At 41.0% G+C, this 13075-nt stretch overlaps 1 protein-coding gene across 1 annotated transcript; it reads right to left on the reverse strand.

Annotated features, from left to right (window-relative positions):
• Nucleotides 1-795: 795 nt before the first annotated feature.
• Nucleotides 796-8189, reverse strand: Npy (neuropeptide Y). The gene is made up of 4 exons (XM_005319120.4): nt 8017-8189; nt 6909-7096; nt 2816-2896; nt 796-994 (listed from the first exon to the last, which is right to left on the reverse strand). The coding sequence occupies exons 2-4, from the start codon at nt 7094-7096 to the stop codon at nt 970-972; spliced, it is 294 nt and encodes a 97-aa protein (XP_005319177.1). The 5' UTR covers nt 8017-8189; the 3' UTR covers nt 796-969.
• Nucleotides 8190-13075: the final 4886 nt, after the last annotated feature.

The following is a 13075-nucleotide window of genomic DNA, read 5'->3' on the forward strand; positions in this document are numbered from 1 at the left end:
TTTGTGCACATTTTTATGGTGTAGTGCAAAGTACCAGTATGAGATGAGACTTATTTTCTATATTTTAAAAGTTACATGTAAGAATTTAATAACATTAATTTTAAACTCTGCCCGTGTAAATGAGTACTTGAAGAAAGAGAGAAAGTTAAATAACCTTCAGCTAAGTTAATTAACATGCCCCAATGTTGTGTGAAAAGGTAATTTTCCTACTCAGTGTGTTTTTGACTCAAATTCTAAGAGCAGTGACCTACATAGATGTATAGACCTCAGCAGTTTGATATGGCAGCCACTAGAGACATGTGGCTACTCAAATTAATTCAAATTTTTTTTAAAAAATGTAATACTAACTCCTTATTTGCATTAGCTACATGAAGGGTTCAAAAGCTACATGTGGTTAGTAACTGCAGTATTGGAGACATAGAGGACATTTTAGAGAAAGTTTTATGAGATAGCAATCTCTTTCGTGATGGCATAGGTTAACAAGATTAGCAAGGATCCCATGTGAATGGTGGAGGGAGTTTTGAATATTTTCTCCAAATTAACTTTCCCTTGACAAATGTTGCTAAATACTTCTATATGTTACAGCCCCCAACACACACACACACACACACACACACACACACACACACACAACACACACACACGCATACACAGAATCTGGGTCACCATAAATGACATATCTTTGCATCTTTCATGGCCATTGAATCTTTTACTTGAGGGTGGTTATTATTTAATGAATAATTTCAAGTAATTCTCTCTATTGCAATAACAGATCATTCACTGAGGAGAACACACTTCTGACTGCATGGTGCTTTATTTAAATGCACATATATACAATGATGACAAAGGAAAACATGGCAGAATCCAGCACAATGGCTGCATGCTCAGGTAGGACAGGTGGAATCTGGTTTTACAGAATGAAATATGGTTGAAAATAGGAAAAGCTTGGAGAGCAAGTGTTCTTTCCCATCACCACATAGAAGGGTCTTCAAGCCTGTAACACATAAGAAGCAAAGCATGTTAAGAGAAGCTGCTTGATTACCTGGGATACTTTCAAGAGTGAGACATGCAGTTCTGAACTGAAAGACGATCAGAAACTTCCCGTTGGCACTCTAAATCAGAGGCCATGTGGAATAGTAGGAGTGAGACAGCAGCATGATGTGCAAAGACCCAGCTGAGAGGCTTTCACTCATGCTAAGGAAGTCACAGGCAAATCTCTGAGGGAGTATTTAAAAGGCTCTGTACATATCAAAGGAGCTGAGGAACTCAGCAATATTTCTGAAGATCAAAACTACAGGAATCACATGAAACTGTAACAAGAAAGTTAGTGTCACTCAACTGAATATGCTTCCATTGCCCCCCCCAAGCCTTGTTGTGTAGTAGGATGCTATTTATTAGACTATAAAAAGCCCTTTTCAAGAAAACAGCACTCGAAGGCAACTTCAAGGCTATCAGCTTTTGTTTCTTTCTATTTGCCATGAGTCTGTCAATCAGGGTTCAATTAACTTTTGCATGCACTAACTGTGTTACATGGGGCCACAGCAACAGAGTTCTAAGTAGATGTGGATGGTTACTTTTCCTAACTGAAAGAAGACACAGCTACCCAAAACTTCTTATTGTGGCAAATATCATCTGCATGTCAACGAAACATGAAAAGGCATTTATTGCTTAGTATTAAAACAGCCTTGTGATTTTCCATCTGTTTCTCTTGGATTTGCTGTTTAAGTCGGAGCTGGTACTTCTGGGGACAAGAGCGCTGGAGTTTTGTTCCAGTTTGAATCATTGTTTCGCCTGAGAGAAACAGAATCTGCCAACTCTATATTTGTGCCCTTCACAATGGCTGGCCATTTCACAAGGGAACTGAGGGAGAGCAGGAGGGGAGGTGAGTGGCCCAAGGGTTCCCCGGGATTCTCTAGAGAGAATCTCAATGAAGAGTGACACCTCGGTCACACTCACTGAGCAAGTGTGCTAGTGACCTCTTCTGGGGAAATTGGTTCTTGACGTTGGTTGTAGAGCTGGGGTGTGAGGCAGCTAACCTACCCAGGACAAGAGTGGACCTCTGCCTCCTACTGTGGACAGAGCGGGGTGAGGGTTGGGGGTGGGTAAAGTAGCCATTGGAATAGGAAAATGGAAGCAGATTAGGCTTCTTTATAGCAGCACTCCTTCCTTGTACAGGAAGTGCCATAGAATCTCAGCCCATTTAGATTTTAGGGACATCTCTTCCCAAGACAGATCTACACTCCAAGAAAGTTCCAAGCCTACAAATAAACTGCTAAGAATAATGTCGTTCAACAGTCATTCACTGAATGTAATATATTACTCTGTTGAACTAAAACGTGCCCAAAAGTCACCAGGAGCTACTGATTCATCTACAACTTTGTGCAGGAAGGCTGGAGACAAACACACGGGGAACATTTCCTAGGAAACACAGGCACTCCACCAATTGTGTGAAAACTAGAGATTATTTAGGCAAAGATGGACAATTGGTCATTTAAATTTAGAGTTAGGGGGCTTACTCTATGCAACCCCAATGATAACAATACTATAAAATCTACTCAGAGTAATAATTTCTGAGCCAAAAGTTATCTGTTTAGAGTTTTCAAAGGAGCACCAAATAGTATGGGCTAGGATTTGTCACTCCACAGAAATTTAGAGATTTACCATGAGTGCATGAAAAGAAATGTCCTCCCTGTCTGATTCTCCATCCCAATTTCTGCCAAATCCCTCCCCTCCTCTAGAAGTTTCCACCCCTTTGCCGCCCATCTTCACCTGGGCACCTGAGTTCTGTAACAGTGTTATCACAGGAGAGTCATACCTAGTTCTGGGAACATTTTCTGTGCTTTCTCTCATTAAGAGGTCTGAAATCAGTGTCTCAGGGCTAGACCGTTTTCCATATCTGGAAAAAGAAAAACAAAAGGAAAGTCTTTTTAAAGCAAGCTTGGAATAACCACAGAAGTCTTTAGTAAAAAGAAAGATCGTCTCCTATTTGGGATATTGATCCTACAAGGTATTTTCACTTGTTCATGTGCTAATAAGTAATCTAGGTATATGAAGTATCTACTATCAAAAATATGATTTAAGTTTCACATATATTTAAAATTTGCTTAAATTCATAATAAATAACTTAGTAGAGTATTTAAATGCAACCCAAAGCTCTAATCAAACTCTTGTCTTTTAAAACTACCACCAGTAGTACATGTATATAGAGAGATATTCTTTTATAACTAGGTGACAGGAAATTTAAAAGCACTGAAGCTTGATTCCAAACGTTTCCATAATTAGTTGATTGGCTATAGTTCTGATGATACACAGCAGTTTAAATCTTAACAAGGAGACCAAATGATAGATCCAGAAAAAAAAAAAAACAGCAGTATGATGTTCAAATCCCACCTGCATTTTTGAATCTGTTTTCTTATTCATAAAAAAATTATAACCCGTGTTTAAATCAGAGTCTTTGTGAAAATTCAATGCGAAAGTGAGTCACAATGATTTTAGAGTGACAAAGTGATACACATGTGCAAGTTACTGCCGTTGAAATGCATCCATCCTTACGGCTACCAACAAATCCTGCGTCTTATGTTTTCCATATTTTTTCAAGGCACCAAAAGCTAAAAACCTTCCTTGATGCTGTGATTTTTAACTTGCCCTATAAGTTTAAAGGAATTCTATTGATCCATGAAAGTGCTCTTTTTATTCTACCTCCTGTAGCTAGATATGTTGGGACAATATCTGAATGCAAATTTACATTTACCTGTGAGAGTAGTGTAAGTATCCTGCTTCAGGACACTGCCAATGGGTTTGACAAACCTATACAAATTAAATTTTTTGCAGAGTATTTTCTTCTTTCTTAGAGAAGGTTCTGGACACCAGGAGCCATTTTGTTTACAAATGGAAATTTAACCTGGCATAGATTAATTAACTAATAGGTACAACAGCTAAACAAAGCTGACAGAGAATATGCTTTAACTGCTTACCAAACATAACTAAACCCAATTTTTTTCTTTTGGAAAGATGTGGGCTCCTTTGCAGAGGCTCAAAGGAAGCAAACAAACAAACAAAAAACAAAACAAAACAAAACAAAAAAAACCAAAGCCCTCACTGTCCTCGACCTCCTACTCTCTCTCCCAGCATTGTTAAGACTTCCTTGTATTGTGGTATCAGGCTGCAGGTTGCTGCTTATATTTAGTAATTCTGTCCATCAGTTGATTTTCACTAATTTTAAAACTCTTGGGCAACCTTAATTCACTTACTTTCATCATGCCCCAGTGAGTGAAAGAACTGGCAACCATTTTCTCTAATTTAACAGAAAAGAATCTAAATCTCTAATAGTGGGATTTGCACAGTCATAAACTAGGTTCCAGGACAGCAATATTCACTACTCTTCCTTCTCTAATTAATTCTGGATTATCCTTCTTCTCTACAATGCCTTAACTTGCAAAGATTGAGTCTCCAAGGCAAAATTCTCAAACGTGGCTGCACATTAGAATCACCTGGAGAGCTTAAAGAAAAGAGAGATAGAAAAAAGAAAAAAAAACACTATAAAGCCTAGGTCCCACCTCCCAGAGGGTCTCATTTAATTGGTCTCCAGTGGAGGCCAACTTATATATATTGCTAAAGCTCCCCGGTGATTTTAATGTGCAGCCAGGATGAGAAACAGTAATATAGGGCTGAGTTTTTCAACCTTGGCACTGCTGACTTTTGAGGTTGTTGTAGGGGGCTGTCTTGGACATTCTAGGATGTTTAGCAGTATCCCTTTCTTCTACATACAAAATGGTAGTAGCACCCACCCTAGCTGAGCAATAAAAAATGTCACCACATATTGCCAAATGTCCTGGAGAGAATATCATCACCTGAGAGCTGCTGATCTAGGGAACCACATAAGCAAAATGTGATAGACCCACACTCTGGAATAAACAAAGCAACTTTCAGAGGCAGTGAACTAGGTTACACAGAGCAACAGGGCTATACCTCAAAAACACGAACCGAGTAGAAAGAAGAAGAGAATAATTTCATATGACCATATATGCTGACTTCAAACATAATCACAAATGACACTATAATTAAAAAAAAATACTTGTGCATGTGAGTGGGCATCAATGGCGGGAAGTCAATAGGTGCACAATGGAGGAGATGCAGGTGCATAAGGAGCCTCTGATGGCTTCCAAGAAGGAATTTACAGGAAGTTGAGGCTGGAAACTGTGGCACCAGCTTATTCTCAGCTAACCTGAATCTCTTCCTATGGAACTCAAGTCCCTCTCCCATTTTTTCCTCATCAAAGATGTTGGAGATGATACTGACTGTTAATGGTGAAGACAACATTCAAAGAAACTCAATAGAGGGCTTCAATTCCATAATCCCTAAAAGAAACCTTCATGAAATGTTCTTAATTTCATGAACTGTAAAATGGAAAACATATTAACTTCAAAGCTTTGAGGAAAGGACTGGATAAGACACCAAGGAAAATATTTTGAAAAGCTAAAATTTTATATAATGGCAAAGCTTTGTAGCAATCGTCTTGGCAAAAATGAGTTCTGCGATAATTTTTGCTATGACTTAATGACATTGTTTTCCTAGAAAAAATAACAGTTAATATCTTTATTGTTTGTCTAAATTCTTTTTTTCTGGGCTGTACAAAAAGCAGGAATTTGCAGCAATTAACTTTCTGAGAAGTCCATTAGGATTCAAAACATTGTTTTTTTTTTATTTTCAGGGATCATGAACCAATATTATTTAATTGATCCTCTGTAAATTTGAACTTTTTCATAAGTCTTTTCACAATGCCACATGCCGTTTTGATGACACAAAAGGAAGGAAACTATTTTTTAAGTATAAATTCTCCCCCTACCCCCACACACCCTGCTTTGATTTTTTCCAACTATTCCCTGACCTGTAAAAGTAAAAACATGATTAAAAAAATAAACAGAAAAAAACAATACTTTAAAACACATAATTGAAACATGTTAAATAACATTAATGCTTTAAAGGGCTCATCCTTTATAGTTCCTTAAAATAACATGTTAAATGATTTAGAATTGAGATGCACCAGTTTTGAAAACAAAATTTAAACACCGCATTGTGTGTAAAATAGATTGGATTTGATTTTTCACTTAATAGTCAATGTTAAAAGTGAAAGTGTGACATTTCGTTTTAATTTTCTGGGCATCCAAGAAAAAAAAGTTTATAATTTTTCAGATTCCAAGTATTCTCTGGATTTATCCTAGAGTTACTAGATCAATATAAGTTTTTTTCCTTAATAAAGAAAGTAAGACTTTCTTTTCAGAACTCACCTACTATAAAATGGGCCAAATCTTCATTTTTAAATTAACTGTTTTCATGCTAAATTGTTAATAATGGGATCACAATTTCAAGCATGGAGGTAAGACTGCCAAAAATGCTGTAGGTAAGAAACACACAGCTCTGTTTATCTCTTCCTAAATGATGTCACTGGGTTTGCCCTGGGCATGTAGGAAAGTGTAGCCTCCTCTTGGTGACCAGGCTGTTTCCTCCTTGGTTTTCTTCGGTGGTGGTTGTTTCCCTAGACACCTGGTTCGCTCTCCTTCCTACCCACTTTCTTAGAGGCACTCCTGCCCCTTTCACTAGGCACTTTTCCCATGGAGAAGACTAGACAGGCTCCAAGGGGTTTAAAAACAAACAAAAAAGACCCTGGGTAAGTGGGAGGAGATGCCAAACACCAGCTTGGGGAACCTGAGTGAGTAGTTACACAGGGACTGAACCCTGTTTCTGCAGTTTGTGCCCTGAACATTTTATCTAGAGCTGAATATGTGCCTAATATGGTCATTCCCTGGATGTAGCAAAGAAAAAGAAAGGGTCCCTTTCGCCTAAGATCCCCAGGATTTGCAGTGTGAGGGCTTGGTGCTCTCTGAGTCATTCTCCCGGATCCCACCCACCTCTGCCTGGTGATGAGGTTGATGTAGTGTCGCAGCGCCGAGTAGTATCTGGCCATGTCCTCCGCTGGAGCGTCCTCTCCCGGGTTGTCCGGCTTGGAGGGGTAAGCCTCGGCCAGCGCACCCAAGCACACGAGCAGGGACAGGGCGAGGGTCAGTCCGGACAGCCCCAGTCGCTTGCTACCTAGCATCTGCGGACATAAAAGTTTCAGTGGATTGGAGTTGGGGAACTTGGGGATTCAGAGGACTCACTCCTGAGCCCTTTTCGCTGCTGTCACCCTCGACGCCCCCAATCCTCTCAAGTCCCAGTTCTACATACAGAAAGAAGCTGATCTTTGATGGCTAAGATGTTCTGTCCGGGCCCCGCCCCTCTGCTCCGCGGGAAAACTCCGAGCGACTTTCATACAAGTCCTAAGGACTGAGTAGCGCAGCGAGAGGCGCAAAGTGGAGGCTTGGTCAGAAAAACAGTTTGAAAACAGAATCGGAAGTTTTTCCCTCTGAGTTAAAGGGTGATCACTTTTCTCCCCTTCTCCCTCAATACTTCTCGGAGGAGAAAACTTTCTTCTCTGTTACTTTGGTTTGTCTGGGAAGGACAGCTATGGTTGAGATTCTCTCCGGGTGACAACTGAGTTGGGAAGAGGGAAGGAGAATTACGAGCCAGGCTAGCCTGTCTCGGAACCGATTTCCAGGATCTTGAGGTGACTGGGCGCCGGTGGGGTATTCCTCACTCGAGGGCGCAGCCTGGGAAACCTCTCTCCGCCCACCGAAATCTGGCTGCGGGGAGATGGTCAGATGCCTTGGGATAGGGGTCCCACCTTTTCCCTCCCTATCTATCAAAACATAATCCTGAGGGTACGCCCAGTCGGAGGGACCAGGAGAAGGGCCGAAGGACAACCAGAGGGGACCAGAAAAGACAAATGAAATTTAGCCGCCAAGAAGGGATGGCGGGCATCTGGGCGTGAAAATGGCAAAGTCCGGGGCGCAAAATCTAGGGATCCGAGTGCGACCTCCCAGGACTCCAAGGCTCCGCAGAGGGTGAGATGATGCCCGGGGCAAGTTCACCCGCGCCCCCTTAGCTCCCGCCCTTACCCAAACCGGTCCTGATACTCACGATGGCTGGCGAGCGGGCGTGGCTGGGCGGCAAGTGCTCTGCGGTGGGGGAGCTCCTCTTCCAGGTGTGAGGGAGGGCGGATGGGGTGCTGAGAGCGGGTCGCAACTGGGCTTTTATGGAGCTCCCTTGCCGCGGCAGGAGGGGCCTCGGGTAGTCACGCTTGGGTGACTCCCGCCCACCACTTCCCGCCCCCGAGCGGCTGGGGGAGGGGGTTGGAGCTCCAGCCGCACGAGTGTCTGCTTCAGAAGCCACCTACACCCCAACTCTCTCGCGCCAGGCCTTGCGGGACTGGACAATGAACGTGAAGCAGCGCACTCCAAGTGCGCTCGCTGGGCACTGTCAAACCTTAAGTGCCTGCTGCCCTCCGGGCGGCGTCGAGACCCGGCTTTCCCTCACTTGGGGTTAGTTCTGCAGAAGTAGGCACAGTCCAAAGCTCTGTCGCCAGCCGCTAAAATGACCAACCCGTCGGACGTGGGGGTACTGCTACCCGAATCTTGTACTTCGTGGAGCATTTCCGCGACACGCGCGGCACTTGTGTGGGTACAACCGCGCGCCTTCGGAGAGAGGCAACTGGGTGCACAGGTTTCTCCCACAGTTAAGGCAGGTGGAAGGTGGCTGCCCAGGGTCGTGATTCCCGAAGGTCCCCGTGAGGAGCTGAGAACCAGTTTCTGTGGTTTGGTCTTTGCTCAGATTTTTTTTTTTCTTTTTTTCTTTGAGATCGGTCCTTCTAAGTTCTTGACTAAACTCAGTGAGCCAGGCTTCCTAGCGACCTGAAGAGTGTGGGGACTCCAAACTCCCGGAGGCCAAACACGGTCAACTAACTTCCCGGCTTGCTGCGTTTCCAGGTCTAGAGACTTTTGGTCCCAAGTGGCCATAAACAAAGCAGAGCAGCAATTTCCCCATTATCTAGTGGCCCTTATGAAGTCCTAAGTACGTTTCTGTTTATGATGGTGTATATGGATCCTGCTTGAAATGAAATTGATAAAAATAAAAATGAAAAGACCATTAATTTGCACATTATGTTAAACCTGTTGAATGAATATGTAAGATACATAAATTATTCTTAAAGGATTAGGATTTTATGCAGTGGACTGAGGTCTTACAGTTCCCTGAATGAATGCTTCTGGAAGCCTGAATCTTTCAGGAAAGATTAACACGCTATCTTAATGCTTAAATGATAAGGGATTCTGTTAAATTGATACTTTGTTTTTGTGCTGTTCTGACAGTATTGAATTAAGTATCAATTACTGTGAAGCGAGCAATTCTTTCTCCCCCACCCCTGTGTGTGTGTGTGTGTGTGTGTGTGTGTGAGAGAGAGAGAGAGAGAGAGAGAGACTATTTCTATGAGAGAGTGTCTGTGTGCCCAAATCAAATGATAATTTTGAAGACCAATATCCTTTTCAGTTAGGCAATTGCACTTTCCTTATTACATAAAGACATGCCAGGGACATAAATATCAGGGCTTTTAGAATTGTTCTTGAGAGAATTTGATAGAAAAGCAAAATATCTACTTAGACTGACCACCCTCCCTTTTTTTTTTGATAAGGCGAAAAGCGCAGTCCATGTTCAATAAAATAATCTTATTTTTACCTTGTATCACAGATTCCTATCACTTTAAACCCAGATTTAGCAGGAGTCATTGAATCTGGCAAAACGTAACTTGTAAGAAGATGCACCATTCTTGAATGAGAAGACCTGTGACAATTTGATTAGCTTACTTTAAAATAATGTCACTGATACCCAAGAATAAAAATTTATTCTCAGGGTTGAGCATTTGGAGAATAAAACCAGGGACCCATGTATGTGCCCTATATGCACCATGACATCTTTTTCCCTTTTTTTTCTCTCATCCAAGCTGTGTTGCCTGGCCTTGGGCTCTGAATATGCTGTCTCTCTCAGGACTTTGTTCCATCCATTACCTCTTATTTTTCCTGTAATTTTCTATAACCTCCCTCAGTTTTAAAATTTGCTTGAGTTTGTTGAAGAAACAAACCAAAACTAAGTCCCCCCAAACAAAACCAAGTGTCACTCAACTCTTCATCTCCTTCTAGCTGCTAAGTCATTTCTCTTCTTTGTTTCAAAATCGTTTATTTATTTATGTGATTATTTTTAACAGCTTTGATGAGATACTAAGATATACCAAGCTAAAATGTTTAAAATATTTAGTTGGATACATATGTATGTGTGTGTATAATATATATACATATCCATGAAGCCACCATGAGATTCAAAATAATTAACGTATATATCACCCCCCCCAAACTTCCTATTGTACTTTTTGAAATTTTCTCCCTCTTGTCTCTCCCTGCTCCCTTTCTCTATAGATCTGTTTCTTCTCATTTTAGATTAATTTGCATTTTCTAGAATGCTTATAAAAGTAATTCCCCCCACAGTTTGCACCCTTTGCCTTCTTTCACTCAGCATCATTATTTTTAGATCCACTCATGCTCAAGCATATATCAATAGTTCATCCTTTTTATTGTTGAGAAATTTTCCATTACATGACATATCTAAAGTTTTTTAATCAATTCAACCACTCATGGTTTTTGGGTTGTTTCCAGTTTGGGCTACTATGAGCAATGTTGCAACGAGATTCATTTGTAAGTCACTGTATGGACATAAATTGTCATTTCTCTTAGGAAAATACCCAGGAACAGAATGAATCATAAGGTGGGTGTATATTGTCCCACAGTTCACTGGTGATCTGTTTTTGTTTTGCTTTCTTTTTTTCCTCTGTGAGTTTTATTTGGATAGTTTCTCTTGCTATGTCTTCAAATTTACTAATCTTCTTCTGCAGTGCCTGATCACTGCCAATCTTATCCAGTGATTTTGCACGTTTGTCATGCAACTTTTATCTTTAGAATTTCAGATTGCATCTCTTTTTATATCTTCCATGAGTTGACATGTTCAATCTTTAGCTATTGAATATACGTTATTAATAACTATTGCATTATTGTCATTTGTGTTATTTCTGGTTGGAATGTTTTAGTCATTTTCTGCATCTCTGTGACCAAATGCCCAACAAGAACAACTTAGAGGGGGAAAAGTTTTTTTGGAACTCATGGTTCTAGAGGTCTCAGTCCAGAGAGCTGACTGCATTGCTCTAGGCACAAGATGAGACAGCACATCCTGGGGGAAGAACCCAGTAGAGGAAAACTGCTCAACTTGTGGTAGTGAGGAGGCAGAGAGAAAGAGAGAGAAAATGGTACCTATGAGTGCATTGGCTTCCTCTTCCCTCTTCCCTACTACCATCCAGTCCCCCAGCCCATTGGGCTGCACCACCCACATCTAAGATGTATCTACCCCCCTCAGTTTACCATTCCACATGTCAAAAATCTCTGGAAACACCCTCATCAACCCACCCAAAAGTGTCTTAACTCAATCAAGCTGACAATCCATATTAACCATCACAAGGACTGATTGATTTTTCTCCATTTTATAGCTCATATTTTTCTTCTTCTTTGTATGCCTCATAATTTTTGATAGGATGTCACACATTGTGCATATTACCTTGTTGTTTGTTGGATATTTTTTGTGTTCTCATAAATGTTCTTGAACCTTATTCTGGAACACAGCTAAAAACTTGGCTCTTTGGGGTTTTGTTCTTCCAATTTATTTGATGGTTCCAGGATTAGCTTTTGTCTAGGTTTAATTTGATTCCCACGTTTGAAGCAAAACCTTCCTTGCCTTAACTAATAACTGACACCTCCCCAGAAGTGAGTTTTCCTCCTTGGCTCTTGAGACAAGCGCTATATCCAGCTCTTTGTGAGCACTGGACGCTTTTTATTCTCATCCTCTTACGTGTTTTGTTTTTTTTGTTTTTTTCCCTGACCTTGAGGGATTTCTTCGTGTACATGATCAACTAATCAACTAATTTCTAGAGGGACACTCTCCAGTGTCTTGGTACTCTCACTGTCCTGCTCCCAACACTTGCAGTTCTACCTCCTCTCAGGGGCTGATTCAGTTCCTCCTCCATGGCAGCCTGGGGACCTTCCTCAACAAGCTGAGGACATTGTAGGGTGGTTTTTTGTTTTCATTTGTGTTCTGTCTTGAAGAGAACATTGTTCTTTATTGACTGATATCCAGTGCTAACTGAGGATTGTTTTATATATTTTGGTCTAGTCTTTTTTTTTTTTCTTTTTTGGAAAAGAAATTGGAAGAGAAATCCAATTTCTCTTTCTTCATCTTGATCAGGAGAGAAAGTCTCATAGCAAAGATTTTAAAAAGTAGATTTCTACCATTACCTCTTCCTCTTCACCTCAGGCATGGTCATGGGACCACTACAATAAGGGATCCGGCTGAATGAAGCTCTTAACTTGCTTTTAGTAAACCTGCTGGCAAGCCATCTGGACTTCACCAGTTATTTGACTTCTCTTGGCCATGACCTTCTCTGTTATTTGATTCCTCTCTTTTCTCTCTGAGCTCACCACAGTCTTTTTTGCTCACTCATCCTTCTGTACCCTGACCTTGACCTTTCCACTACACACACACACACACACACACACACACACACACACACACACTGACAAATCAAGCTCATTTACTCCATAGCTGTGAGCCTGAAGTCTCCACCTCCAGCCTGAAGTCTGAGATCCAGGGCCATCTATCTATCCAACCCAGAAAATCTCTGTCAAGAGTCTCAATTTAGATGATCTAGATCTTGACAGAGATTTTCTGGGTTGGATAGATAGGAATCTGTCAATCATCTTTCCCTCTTTCACCTTCATTGTGCTATGTCTTCCAAGGGAATCTCTGTCAAAACTCTTTACCTGGCCACCACCTACACATCCTTCTAGTTTCCTTTTGAAAAGTCACTTCTTCATGGAAGATTTTTCTGGTCCTTCAGGCTAGTTTAGGTCCCTTATTATAAGTTCTTTTAGGACCCTGAACTCCTCTTGTTTGCACATAACTACTGTGGAATTGTATATGTATTATCTAATTATTGTGCTATTAGTCAAATATCTTTACATTTTAATCTGTTAATTCACAAGAGATAGAACAAGGCATTTTTATTTACTTCTGCATCCCTAATACATTTCTATCACTCAGTCGATTCCTA

The sequence above is a fragment of the Ictidomys tridecemlineatus genome, chromosome 2 (assembly GCF_052094955.1).
Source record: "Ictidomys tridecemlineatus isolate mIctTri1 chromosome 2, mIctTri1.hap1, whole genome shotgun sequence".
In the NCBI taxonomy this organism is placed as follows: domain Eukaryota; kingdom Metazoa; phylum Chordata; class Mammalia; order Rodentia; family Sciuridae; genus Ictidomys; species Ictidomys tridecemlineatus.

Excerpts from the sequence above, each read along its gene's own strand:
- Npy (XM_005319120.4), bottom strand. The coding sequence starts at position 7,096 with ATGCTAGGTAGCAAGCGACTGGGGCTGTCCGGACTGACCCTCGCCCTG. Across the intron at positions 2,897-6,908 it reads AACCTCATCACCAGGCAGAG|ATATGGAAAACGGTCTAGCC; the intron begins GTGGGTGGGATC and ends TTCTTTTTCCAG. Across the intron at positions 995-2,815 it reads GAAAATGTTCCCAGAACTAG|GCTTGAAGACCCTTCTATGT; the intron begins GTATGACTCTCC and ends TATGTGTTACAG.